Source organism: Xenopus tropicalis, chromosome 7, assembly GCF_000004195.4.
Source record: "Xenopus tropicalis strain Nigerian chromosome 7, UCB_Xtro_10.0, whole genome shotgun sequence".
In the NCBI taxonomy this organism is placed as follows: domain Eukaryota; kingdom Metazoa; phylum Chordata; class Amphibia; order Anura; family Pipidae; genus Xenopus; species Xenopus tropicalis.
Genome location: NC_030683.2, coordinates 13646172 through 13660709, shown reverse-complemented (window position 1 = coordinate 13660709; position 14538 = coordinate 13646172). Strand labels below are relative to the sequence as shown.

Below are 14538 nucleotides of genomic sequence, written 5' to 3'. Positions count from 1 at the left end.
GAGTTATGTTAATTCTTTCTTGTGAAGTTTTTAATAAAAACACATAAAAACCCTAATGGGGACCGAAATGTCAGATTTTTGTGCAATGCACTCACAGAAAGATATGGAATTTTAATTAGGGTGTGCCGGTCTGAAAATACATTTTATATAGGTAGATAGATAGATAGATAGATAGATAGATAGATGGTAGATAGATAGATAGATAGATAGATAGATAGATAGATAGATAGATAGATAGATAGGCAGATAGATGATAGATGATAGATAGATAGATAGATAGATAGATAGATAGATAGATAGATAGATAGATAGATAATAGATAGATAGATAGATAGACAGATAGATGATAGATAGATAGATAGATAGATAGATAGATAGATAGATAGATAGATGATAGATAGATAGATAGATAGGCAGATAGATGATAGATGATAGATAGATAGATAGATAGATAGATAGATAGATAGATAGATAGATGATAGATAGATAGATAGATAGATAGACAGATAGATGATAGATAGATAGATGATAGATAGATAGATAGATAGATAGATAGATAGACGTTTAGATAGATAGATAGACAGACAGACAGATGATAGATAGATAGATAGATAGACAGACAGATGATAGATAGATAGATGATAGATAGATAGACGTTTAGATAGATAGATAGATAGATAGATAGATAGATAGACGTTTAGATAGATGATAGATAGATAGATAGATAGATAGACAGACAGACAGACAGATGATAGATAGGTAGATGATAGATAGACAGACAGACGTTTAGATAGATAGATAGATGGATAGATAGATAGACAGATAGATGATAGCTAGATAGATAGATAGATAGATAGACGTTTAGATAGATGATAGATAGATAGATAGATAGATAGATAGATAGATAGACAGACAGACAGACAGATGATAGATAGGTAGATGATAGATAGATAGACGTTTAGATAGATAGATAGATGGATAGATGGATAGATAGATAGACAGATAGATGATAGCTAGATAGATAGATAGATAGACTACCATTAGAAAACAGTAGAAAGACAAACCAGTATAACATCAGTAAGTTTATCATTGTCAGGTCCCTCCTTTTGGGTGGGTTCTCACAGACCACTAAATGCTCCGATCCTGCTAATGCTTCTAACGATAACAATACTGCTCCATGCCTTGCTGTCAAGTAATAATACAACAGCATTTTATTAATACTCTTACTCATGCCCCTATATCTACAGTAATGTGTCTGACGAGATAAGTAACGTTCCATTAGCGAACTGCAACTCCCAGCATGCTTGCGGTAACTGGGGTTGATGGTAGATGCCAGAGTGCAAAAAAGTTTCCCATAAGTTCCCTCGGCAGCGAATGTAAAGATTTATTGGCTATGTTATTTCTACAGAATACCCGCCGACATGCCAGCGCTGAATAGTAAAGAGAAGAACATTTAATGCCTTTGATATTGGCAGAAAAATGCCGTATTACAGGCCGCCAGCTGTGCTCTGTGTCACACACTGTACGGCTCTGCCTCCCGCTATTGTTTAACAAGCTGTTTCCTGACAGACACTTCCATTTATCATACTTGTTAGGCCCCAAATTGCCTCGCTCGGAACCTTCTGTTGAGGAACAAAAACAAAAAGCACCTGGCTTCTTTAAAAAAAATTTTTCCAAATACAAAGCAGGGTTCGCTAACCCCCACGCCACCACATTACTGGAAATGAGCACAAGCATCATTATTTTGAGACAAGCGGAAGAAATGTATGGAATTATGTCATAAAAAAAACAGAGCTTTATTGTAGGCTGGGCTTAACTATTGATTGTTTCATACTTAGGGGCCACCATGAGCGATGGTTGCATTGGACTTCTTTTTTATACATTTTTGTGCCGTCTCTACCTAACATTTATTTTCCTTGTGCAACCAACCAGTTTATATTGTCTGTCACTGACCCACGGCATGTAAAAAAGAGTGGAAAGTCAAAGAAACAGAGGTGAAATAGGATATCTTTGTTTTTAATGGACAACACAAAGCGTTTGCGATAGTGAGATTATTCCTTCAGGCAACAACATTCAAAAATTAATTTGGAATAGCAAAGTACGATATCATCTACATAGACAAAGGTATCTGGTGTAAAATGCTATGTCCTCAGTTGGAACGCTCACTTTCGCCAGAAACAATGACCATGGTCGGAAATAGGGGTAGCCAGAAGGGCGCAACAATGGAGGGGTGCCAAGCAGGTATCTCCCCTGCCTACCCCTAGTCCAAGCTCCCTAGTCATTGCCCCTATCACTTGTCATTGTGCGGTTGGGGCAATGGCACCCCTCACGTTACCCATGAGTGTAGGAGAGTGCAGGAGAGAGGTGGCTGCCTGGGTTGCCTAGGGCGCCTGGTTGGCTTGGCCTGCCCCTGACAATGACAACACAAGTGTTATGGGTGACCCCATAAAAACCTAACATCAATGGTAGCAATGGTAAGACTTGGGTGGAGAGGTGTAAAGCTTTCCACTATTGGACTCTGGATCTGTGGAAATGTGTCCTCTGGAGTGACAAATGGCACTGCCTGCCTGAATGGATAGTAACAATGGTAAAGTTTGGAAAAGGAATAACGGCCTGGGGCTGTTTCTATTAGGGATGCACCAAATCCAGGATTCGGTTCGGGATTCCGGCCAAATCCAGGCATTTTTTGATGGATTCAGTTTCGGCTGAATTCACGGTCCTGGCCGAACTGAATCTGGATCCCAATTAGTGCTAATTAGCATTTGGAAAGGGTTACATGGTAGGGTGAAAATTTTTCACGCACAGCAACTATTAACCCTTCCCAATCTTAATTAGCATATGCTATGCAAAGGATTCGGGTTCGGGATTCGGCAGAATCCGTCAGGGTGAGTTCGGGCGAACCCAAAAAAGTGGGTTCAGTGCATCCCTAATTTCCATGGTTTTGGCTAAAGCAAGTGAAATCAAACCTTAAGGCTAAAAAGTCCAATGACATTTTTTAAAAATACTGTGCTAGTACTACTGTTTTTTGGCAGCAATTTGTGAAAGGCTCTTTCCTGTGAAGCACAATAATCCCAATAATGCACAAAGCCAGGTCCATAGACATTTGGGTTTGCTGAGATAAGAGTGAAAGAATCTGTCGTGCATACACAGGGCCCTGACCTCAACCCAACGAAACCCCTGTAGGATGAAATGGAACCCAGATTCCAAGCCAAGACTGAGCTCCAACATCTGTGCCGAACCTCACTTATGCTCTTGTGGCTGAATGGAAATGTGGAAGCTTCTAGTGGAAAAGTGTGAGGAGCAAATACTAACTTGTGCTTCATCAGAAACACTTACAACATATTGTGTTGGCTCTTTTAACACAAACCTGAACCCCCTGGCCAGGACCAAAGGTAGAGATGAAGGGACCAAGGGTTGAAGGGTTCAGTAGTTGGAGGCAGCAAGCTGGACATGTCCGAGCCTTCCGGAGTACGACTTGATTTGCACACAATATGGCTCTGCTTCCCATACTGTTACCATCAAAGCAAAAGGGACTTGTTTGCCTCGTTCCAAATACAATTTGCTTTGAAGTTTGATATGGTTGTATGCCATTTCTTCCCCGCTGGTTTTGTTTTTTTGCATCCTCATTTCACACCCAAGTGCACATTTATATTTTTATCGCAGGTGCACAGTTTCCTCAGTTTGACAGTGTTTATTGAGTACGTAACACTGGGTGCCCCTGATCCGGAGCCAAAATATTTCCAAGGGAAGAAAGAGTCACTTAGCAACCCGTTGGATTAAAGACTCCGGAAATATGCCGTGGATAAAATGAAGAATCAGGAAAGGGGGTGCGGGTATAATTACGGCATTATTACCACTGTGCGGCTTTGATAGAAAGAGAAATCTGGCCGGCCCTGTGAGCCTAATGTATTTAAACAGAGAGGCGAGCGCCAGATTAAATTACATAAATTCGGAAGCCGCAGACATGATTGCAAATGTTGTTCCAAAAATATGAGCCACTTGGCAATAGGAAAAGAAAGAAACCGGCTTCATTATTAGTGATTAAACCCCAAAAGTTTGTCGCTAACGATTTCACCGTACTTCCTACTGGCAAACGGCTAAATTATTTTCAGGTGCTCAGATAATGAAACCTATATAATTAACCACGGACTAACGGAGCCTGGCTTTTCCCTCTATGCAGGCTGCTCGGCGGGCACACACGCTTGGCACAGATATAAGCAAATAAGGCAGATAGTGAGCAAATGGGCAATCCCGATCCGCTGGCACATCTGTGATATTAAACTTCATTTCAGTTCTGCATGGACGGCTGGATTTGCAGGGCTTTAACGTTCACAGCAAACTAGCTTTCAAATACAAAAAAAAAAACACATCTTCCAAAGATCTTTGTGTGCACTGACTGCAAAGTGAATTAAAACTAAAGCCTAGGGAGATAGGAATTATTAGCTATTATGTGCTCTCCCTTTCATAATAACACGACCTTCACTACTGGGTATAAATGTTTCCTTTTTATATGCTTTAGTTGTGATTGGCACCTACAGAAATGCACTTCAGCTTTAGCATCTATCCAATTGCTCTTCAGGTATTACTGTATAACTTGAAATGATTGGCACCGATGGTTCGTTAGGTATGTTCAGTTGATTGGTGTCTGTGGAATTGTTTTTTAGGTATGTTAAACTTCAGATAATCAGCATCTGTGTAATTGTTCCTTAGGCATGTCGAGCTTTAGATCATGGTATCTATGGAATGACTCTTGAGGTATGTTCAATCTTAGATGACCAGCACCTTCAGATAATCAGCTACTATTAAATTGCTCCTCAGAAATGTTCAACTTCAGATGATTGATGCCTATGGAATTGTTCTTCTGGAATTTTTAAATACAGATGACCGGCACCTATGCAATAGCTCTTTAGGTATGTAAATCTCACATGAATTTGTAGAATTGTTCAGCTTTAGATAATCAGCCTATAGATTTGTTCTTTAGGTATGTTCTACTTCAGTTGATCAGCACCTATGAAATTGTTCTTTAGATATGTTCTATCTCAGATGTTCAGGGGGTGTGGGAATTCAGGGAGATAGGAATTATTAGCTATTATGTGCTCTCCCTTTCATAATAACACAACCTTCACTGAATACCGGGTATAAATGTTTCCTTTTTATATGCTTTAGTTGTGAATTTATATAAGTGATTGGCACCTACAGAAATGCGCTTTAGCACCTATTAAAGGAACAGTAACACCAAAAAATGAAAGTGTATAAAAGTAACTAAAATATAATGTGCTGCTGCCCTGCACTGGTAAAAGTTGTGTGTTTACTTCAGAAAGTCTACTATAATTTATATAAATAAGCTGCTGTGTAGCCATGGAGGCAGCCATTCAAAGGAGAAAAGGCACAGGCACATAGCAGATAACAGATAAAACACTATTGTATTCTACAGAGCTTATCTGTTATCTGCTATGTAACCTGTGCCTTTTCTCCTTTTTTCCAGCTTGAATGGCTGCCCCCATGGCTACACAGCAGCTTATCATATAAATTATAGTAGTGTTACTGTAGCAAACACACCAGTTTTACCAGTGCAGGGCAACAGTGCATTATATTTTTAATACTTTAAAGCTCTTTCATTGTTTGGTGTTACTGTTCCTTTAAATTGCTCTTCAGGTATTACTGTATAATAGTTAATTTTACCCATGGAATGACTCTTGAGGTACAGTATGTTCAATCTTAGATGACCAGCACCTTCAGATAATCAGCATCTATTAAATTGTTCTTCAGGAATGTTCAACTTCAGATGATTGATGCCTAGGGAATTGTTCTTTAGGTATGTTCTACTTCAGATGATCAGCACCTAGGGAATTATTCTTTAGGTATGTTCTACTTCAGTTGATCAGCACCTAGGGAATTGTTCTTTAGGTGTGTTCTATCTCAGATGTTCAGCACCTAGGGAATTGTTCTTTAGGTATGATCTACTTCAGATGATCAGCACCTAGGGAATTGTTCTTTAGGTATGTTCTACTTCAGTTGATCAGCACCTAGGAAATTGTTCTTTAGGTGTGTCCTATCTCAAATGTTCAGCACCTAGGGAATTGTTCTTTAGGTATGATCTACTTTAGATGATCCACACCTAGGGAATTGTTCTTTAGGTATGTTCTACTTCAGATGTTCAGCACCTAGGGAATTGTTCTTTAGGTATGTTCTACTTTAGATGTTCAACACCTAGGGAATTGTTCTTTAGGTATGTTCTATTTCAGATGATCAGCACCTAGGGAATTGTTCTTTAGGTATGTTCTACTTCAGATGATCATCACCTAGGGAATTGTTCTTTAGGTATGTTCTACTTCAGATGATCAGCACCTAGGGAATTGTTCTTTAGGTATGTTCTACTTTAGATGTTCAACACCTAGGGAATTGTTCTTTAGGTATGTACTATTTCAGATGATCAGCACCTAGGGAATTGTTCTTTAGGTATGTTCTACTTCAGATGATCATCACCTAGGGAATTGTTCTTTAGGTATGTTCTACTTCAGATGATCAGCACCTAGGGAATTGTTCTTTAGGTATGTTCTACTTCATTTGATCGGCACCTATGAAATTGTTCTTTAGGTATGTTCTATCTCAGATGTTCAGCGCCTAGGGAATTGTTCTTTAGATATGTTCTACTTCAGATGATCAGCACCTAGGGAATTGTTCTTTAGGTATGTTCTACTTCAGTTAATCAGCACCTAGGGAATTGTTCTTTAGGTATGTTCTACTTCAGATGATCAGCACCTAGGGAATTGTTCTTTAGGTATGTTCTACTTCAGATGATCAGCACCTAGGGAATTGTTCTTTAGGTATGTTCTACTTCAGTTGATCAGCACCTAGGAAATTGTTCTTTAGGTATGTTCTACTTCAGATGATCAGCACCTAGGAAATTGTTCTTTAGGTATGTTCTACTTCAGAAGATCAGCGCCTATGAAATTGTTCCAAGGTATGTTCAGCATGTTGTGCACCTATGGTTCATAGGCAGAGATCTTTTCACTAGTTAGATCTCTGTGATTAGCACCTGTATCCATTGCTCTGTGATGGTCATTTACTTAATACCTCTTGGATCAGTGACCTGGAGAAGCTTATGAGCAAATGTCTCAGTTGACCTTTCCCTATTTCAGCCATGATGCCTCGTACTTTCTTTGTTGTGTTTCCAGTAACCAAAGAGACTTCTTGCTTGGTTCCCTCTTCCATATAAAGCATAAAAATAGAGCAACAATTAAATGTATCATGGCCATTGAGCGGATTGATTGCTAAAAGCGAGGCTTGTGGTTTGCAAACCTCAAGGTTAATATGGGCACCAGAGCAATCTGAGCTAAGGACAATGACATCACTGACTTCAGAATATTCAATACATAAAGGACACAGAGTTCCAAGACAACCCTGAGAGTGTAATTAATTTCCTTCATATAAATACAAATGCTTGGTCGGAGATTATAGGAGACTTGAAACTTCAAATTAACTTTTGTGTGCCTTTTGTTCATTATTTACATGTTTTGTTTTGCTGCTCCCAGGGGTCAGTGACCCCGACAACCAGATACGGTTCCATTTTCAGCTCAACTACCTCTAACTAGCGTGTTTTCAGGGTGAGAATCTCCTTCTAAGAGCTTTAACTGGCAGGCAATTCTCATAGAGAGCAATGGAAATTATGTTTGGGATACTATTAAGGGCAGTAAGCAAAACGGCTGCAACTGCCCCCGGTGTCACTGCCCTAAAGGGCAAAGGGCTTGTGAAAAAGTGCAGGCCTAGAATTAGCCCTAATTCTCAGACTGCACTTTTTCGAAGGCCAAAATCAGCCCCTGTGTGGCATTAGCCTTAAGGTCCCCAAGCGAGCGGATCTTCACCTGATATACCCCACCTACGGGTGGGCAATATCGGGAGAAACCAGGATAATGCGATCGTTTGGCCCTGGGGCCAAACGATCAAATTATAATGATGGGTATAGGCAAAGTCGTTTTGGCTCGTTGATGCGGTCCCCAGTCCGACTAGATTTTTTAACCTTCCCGATCGATATCTGGCCAATTTCAGGCCAGATATCAGTCGGGCAGGCCCGTCGGTAGTGCCCATACATGGGGCGATTAGCTGCCGAATTGGTCTAAAAAGAGACCAATATCGGCAGCTTCAATCGGCCCGTGTATGGGGACCTTTAGATGCAATACAGTTTGCCGCAAATAAATGACTTGCTTCTATGGAGCAGCACCATCTAGTGGTCATAATTGGAATAGTACTGTTACATTCTATGGCAAACCCTTGTGCCAAAGGTTGTGCAGGTCATTGCTGGTGGTGGGGGCCCCAGTCATGTTACCCCAATGTCTGGAGGAGAACTGACTTCTGCCCCTTTGCTTCAAGAGTAAGAAACAGAAATGAATAAACAAACACTGCTTTCAATAGCAATTACATTCACAAATAACGTTACAGCCAATGAGTGTATATTTTCTTCCATTATGTGAAATGATTTTGGGTCTAGTTCCCCTTTAGGAAACAGGCGGTTTCCAGATAATATATTGTTATTTCTTTAAACAATTTAGAGTGGCTTTTTATCCATTTATAAATGAACCTGACTCATACCTTATAAATATGAATAGATTCGGCTGCGTGTTGTTGCCGCTGCTTAGTCACTGCCATTCTCCCTCGTGGAACAGAAACGTGGCCTTTTTGTTTGTTTGCATTAAACGCACAGTATGTGTATAATTTGTGTTTAAGTTAAATATAGGATAAGCCTTCAGCCGGCCCCATACGCAGGCTGATAAAAGCTGCTGACTCTGCCCCACTAATCCAAGCAGCGTATTGGTGAGCGATGGGGTGCCAGCCATAGGCAGGAATTAAAGGGTAAGTAAACTTTAAAAATACTGTAAAATTGCTCAGGGTGATTTTTTTAGTTTGAGAAGTACCAGTATGATAGTGAGTAATATTCTGAGACAATTTGCATTTGGTCTTCATTTTTTATTCTTTGTAGTTGTCTGGTGATTTCATAATCTTCAGTTTGGAGTTTCAGCAGTTATCTGGTTGCTAGGGCCCAGTTACCTTAGCAACAAGGGAGTGGCTTGGATGAGAGACAGGTATATGAATAGGAGAGGGGCCTGAATAAATAACAATAAAACTGTAGCCTCACAGAGCAGTAGTTTTTTGATTGTCGGGGTCAGCGACCCCCATTTAAAAGCTGCAAACTGGTTTGGACTGGGAAAAAACTCGGTGGGCCCCGACCTTTGCCAGATCTTCCCCGGTCGATCGTTCCTCCCCTGACGCAGGGGAAAATGCTGGGGGGGTTAGAGAGGCTTAGTGGGGGGCCCTGCTGGGGGGGGTTAGAGAAGCTCAGTGGGGGCCCCTGCTGGGGGGGTTAGAGAGGCTCAGTGGGGGCCCCTGCTGGGGGGGGTTAGAGAGGCTCAGTGGGGGCCCCTGCTGGGGGGGCTTAGAGAGGCTCAGTGGGGGCCCCTGCTGGGGGGGTTAGAGAGGCTCAGTGGGGGCCCCTGCTGGGGGGGCTTAGAGAGGCTCAGTGGGGGCCCCTGCTGGGGGGGTTAGAGAGGCTCAGTGGGGTCCCCTAGTGGGGGGTTAGAGAGGCTCAGTGGGGGCCCCTGCTGGGGGGGTTAGAGAGACTCAGTGGGGGCCCCTAGTGGGGGGCTTAGAGAGGCCCAGTGGGGGCCCCTGCTGGGGGGGTTAGAGAGGCTCAGTGGGGGCCCCTGCTGGGGGGGTTAGAGAAGCTCAGTGGGGGCCCCTGCTGGGGGGGTTAGAGAGGCTCAGTGGGGGCCCCTGTTGGGGGGGTTAGAGAGACTCAGTGGGGGCCCCTGCTGGGGGGGTTAGAGGGGCTCAGTGGGGGCCCCTGCTGGGGGGGGTTAGAGAAGCTCAGTGGGGGCCCCTGCTGGGGGGGTTAGAGAGGCTCAGTGGGGGCCCCTGCTGGGGGGAGTTAGAAAGGCTCAGTGGGGGCCCCTGCTGGGGGGGGGTTAGAGAGGCTCAGTGGGGGCCCCTGCTGGGGGGGGTTAGAGAGGCTCAGTGGGGGCCCCTGCTGGGGGGGGTTAGAGAGGCTCAGCAGGGGCCCCTGCAGCAGGGTTAGGGAGTGTGGGGGAGACCCCGGTGGGCCCTGCACCCCCCAGTCTGACCCTGACTGCAAAGAGTTGAAAGAAGGCAAATAATTAAAAACTTAAACAAATGAGTAACGAAGACCAATTGAAAAGTTGCTTAGAATAGGTCATTCTATAATATATTAAAAGTTACCTTAAAGGTGAACCACCGCTTTATTAAATAAAGAGAGACCCCCCCAAAGGCAGAGAACAGAGCGGGACAGACGGATAGAGTTTCCCTGATTTGTTACAGTTTCCTTGTTCTTGGAACATGGCAGCACTGGAGGAAATAATGGCATGAAAGTAACATTGCAGCAACTGTAGAAGCTACAGAGATATTTGCCTTTAATGCTCTTGGCTGCAGGATCGGAAACGTACGATTACGGCTATTTCAACATTATCTTTATTAAAAAAAAATAAAGCCCATTCCAACGTAGGGAAAGCCAGTTTGGCTGCATTTCAGCATCTCAGCGAGGGAAAATCCTCTCCACGTTAACGCCGCACAGAGAGGGGTAAAAGCTCCCTCTGGGGTCGGAGGTTAAGCGCTTTATATGCCAATATCTGAGCGGAAAGCAAATTTGAAAAAGAATAATAAAAAAAAAAAACATTTCGCTGAACGGCAAATCCGTTCTCGCGGTTAATCCAATCTCGGTGCTTTTGGGGTCAGCGTTTCAAAAATGGATATAATGTTTAAAAAGTTTCAAAAGCATTTAATAATTGAACGCTGACGCATGAATATTTATGTGGCCCTTTGTAGCGTGTTTAAAACTGGAGGAAAAATGACGGCACTTTGGGGAGAAAATATCTTTTTAGCTCCGGAATTCCACTGAAACTGTGGCTGGGGTTGGTGGGGGGAATAATGTCACAAAAATACTCCTTTCTGCTTCTAGAGAGGAGAGACGTTTTGTGGTGGTCTTTACTTCTATCCCAACATGAAAACAAAAGCACTGTCAGGCCCTGTGGATAGTTTTGCTGGTGGGGTTCTAGGTTCAGTTCCAGCCTGGGCACTGTATGTATGTTCCATATGTTCTACCATAGGTCTCCAGTTTCTTCTCATATTCCAGAACCATATAGGAAGGTCTCCTATGGGTACTCCAGTTTCCTCTCATACTCCAGAACCATATAGGAAGGTCTCCTATAGGTACTCCAGTTTCCTCTCATGCTCCAGAACCATATAGGAAGGTCTCCTATGGGCACTCCAGTTTCTTCTCATGCTCCAGAACCATATAGGAAGGTCTCCTATGGGTACTCCAGTTTCTTCTCATGCCCCAGATCCATGTAGGAAGGTCTCCTATGGGTACTCCAGTTTCTTCTCATGCCCCAGATCCATGTAGGAAGTTCTCATATGGGTACTCCAGTTTCTTCTCATGCCCCAGATCCATGTAGGAAGGTCTCCTATGGGTACTCCAGTTTCTTTTCATGCTCCAGATCCATATAGGAAGGTTTCCTATGGGTACTCCAGTTTCTTCTCATGCTCCATATCCATATAGGAAGGTCTCCTATGGGTACTCCAGTTTCTTCTCGTACTCCATATCCATATAGGAAGGTCTCCTATGGGTACTCCAGTTTCTTCTCATACTCCAGAACCATATAGGAAGGTCTCCTATGGGTACTCCAGTTTCTTCTCATACTCCAGAACCATATAGGAAGGTCTCCTATGGGTACTCCAGTTTCTTCTCATACTACAGAACCATATAGGAAGGTCCCCTATTGGTACTCCAGTTTATTCTCATACTCCAGAACCATATAGGAAGGTCTCCTATAGGTACTCCAGTTTTTTTATCATACTCCAGAACCATATAGGAAGGTCCAGAACCATCCTTAAGAGGGTGGTAACTGATGGCAACTTGGAGTGGGCCCTTGATACCATGTTATATGTCCCTCAACCTAGGGCAAAACTAGGGGTAAGTAGCTAGAATACAACAGTGGGGGCATATACCTCTTTTGGCTTCTGTATCTCACGTTCCCGCACATCCAGATGATAAGTGGGGGCTGGCAGTGGTGAAGAGGTGACGAGTGGTGATGGCTGGCGGCTTTCCTTTGGCACCCTTAGCTTTTGGCTCAACTCAACAACCAAGGGCTGCCCTGGATCAGCTAAATAATTGCCCATGGTGTGTGTGAATGTGATAGACTGTTTAGACAATGAAAGATATATAATTCCTATGGAATATGTAAATAAAGTATAATAACTCTACCCGTGTGATTTTAGATATATTTATAAAAAGTGTCCTGTTTGCTAAAGTCATGGGCAGGGGGTTCCATCGATTCCGCCGCTCTAATATAGAGCAGCTTTACCAATGAGTGGGGGAGATTAAGATTAAGAAAGATTAAACTGGATCTGGACAATGGCACAGGATTGTAAGGGATAATAACACAGATTAACTCCTAATGGATGCCCGGGGCACTCAGTAAATGGGTGGGTCCATTTATTTTCCATAGAGACAAATAACGGGCATTTTAATGAAAAAAAAAATCCCAAATGTGCCAGAGACCCTGAACTGATATGATTCAATAAACAGAGAGAAAGTTTGGCCAAGGTGCAGCTAAGGATACATAATGCGGATGCTGTTGGCTGTACACAGAGTCATATTAAGTATTTAAATATGATCAGATGAAAGGATAATAATATCCCAGAAGCCTTTCAGTCATTTGCTTCTGAAAAGTCCTCCTCTGTGACCGACTTCAGATGTGATAAACACATCAAAGTGCCCCCCCTCCCCCCAGTATTTACTGGCTACAGAAACGGCACGTTGAAAGGTAGCGCTGGGTGCACGGACGGTAACTTTAATTCCAAATGAGTCCACTTCTTAAAAGTATTTTTTAGGATAAATTAAGTAAATATAAAATATATTTATACTTTTATGTGGCTTACTTATTTGTTGTGTATCAGAAACGCCTTCTTCTGGTGCCTAAGGCAGGCGTTAAGTTCACAGCTCTGTTGAGCCCACAGTGCCTGATGGATGAGCCTCCCTAATGCCGCAGCCCTTTAATACAGTTCCTCAAGTTGTGGTGACCCCCAACCATTAAAATTATTCCTAACACCAATAGAAATATGTGTTTTCCGATGGTCTTAGGCAACCCCTGTGAACGGGTCGTTCGTCCCCCAAAGGGGCCCCGACCCACAGGTTGAGAACTGCTGAGCTAGAGCATCAGTTGGGCAGATGTCAATCGGATGTGCTAGACCAGGGGTCCCCAACCTTTCTTACTCATGAGCCACAGTCAATTGTAAAAAGGCTTGGGGGGCAACACAAGCACCATAAAAGTTCATGGAGGAGCCAAATAAGGGCTGTGATTGGCTATTAGGCAGCCTCTATGCACACTATCAGCTTACAGGGGCTTTATTTGGTAGGAAATCTTGTTTTTATTCAATCAAAACTTGCCCCCAAGTCAGGAATTCAAAAATAACTCCCTGGTTTGGGGGCACTGAGAGCAACATCCAAGGGGTTGGTGAGCCACTGGTTGGGGATCACTGAGCTAGAGCATCAATTGGGCAGATGTCAATCGGATGTGCTAGAGCAGTGGTTCTCAACGTTCCTAATGCCGCGACCCTTTAATACAGTTCCTCATGTTATGGTGACCCCCAACCATAAAATTATTCCTAAAACCAAGAGGTTGAGAACCGCTGTGCTAGAGCACCAATAGGCGCAAGGTTGGTTCCTAACTTCTTGGTTACAGTGCCCTTGCTCACCATCTTCTGGTGCCTATGGCAGACATTACGTTCATTAGGACATGGCACGTGGTGCCAAACCCAGCACTGTGGGTGTAAAAGGCCGGGGAGCTGCTGCCATGGGGTGAGTTGAGAAACTCACCTTAGGTGGAAGCTTCCAGCAAGTTACCAAGGACTGCAAAAAGCCACTCCTGGTTAAGATTTGTCAAGGTTGCCTACGAGCAGATTTTTCCCCCAATATGCCCACCTTGGGTGGGCGATATCATGCAATGGAGGGCATAGGATATGGTTCCCAATCAACTGAAAAATCAAGCCTGTCCAAACGACATCTGGCCAGTTTTTTGGTCAGTTATTGGTCGGGGAGGCCAATCAGAGGGCCTCATACATGGGCAGGTAAGCTGGTGAGTCTTAAGGACCCAAATCGGCAGCTGAAATCTGACCCCTTCGATTACTGCTTAGTAATAAAATAACTCCCAAGGCTGGAACAGTAAGTTCTGCATAAAATACAGCATTTCTATTCATAGTTATATGAGGTTCTACTCCTCCTTTGTTAAAACAACTTATTGACTGTTTCTATAAAGTTGAAATCATTATTAAAAAAAAAAGAAAATAACAGGAATCCCCACCTTTTTAAAAACTCCATGTATTCCGTGTGCTTGATGAGCCCCGTCCGCATCATTATCGTCTGGAAACATTGTCGGTCGATGGCCCAGAGTTTCACATTTGTAAGTGCTGAAGGGCAAAGGATAAGAATAGTTAATGCTGGGATTCGTCAAGAACTAAAAAATGGCTATT

The 14538-nt window shown here is 43.0% G+C and overlaps 1 protein-coding gene across 2 annotated transcripts in view; it reads right to left on the bottom strand.

The window, feature by feature from the left end:
- Window positions 1-14538, bottom strand: part of prkg1 (protein kinase cGMP-dependent 1) — a 467630-nt gene that overhangs the window by 153127 nt on the left and 299965 nt on the right. For both annotated transcript variants that reach the window (XM_004915798.4, XM_002935428.5), the window contains exon 4: window positions 14370-14475. In XM_004915798.4, the coding sequence (XP_004915855.1) occupies window positions 14370-14475 (106 nt within the window). The remainder of the gene's footprint in view (window positions 1-14369; window positions 14476-14538) is intronic.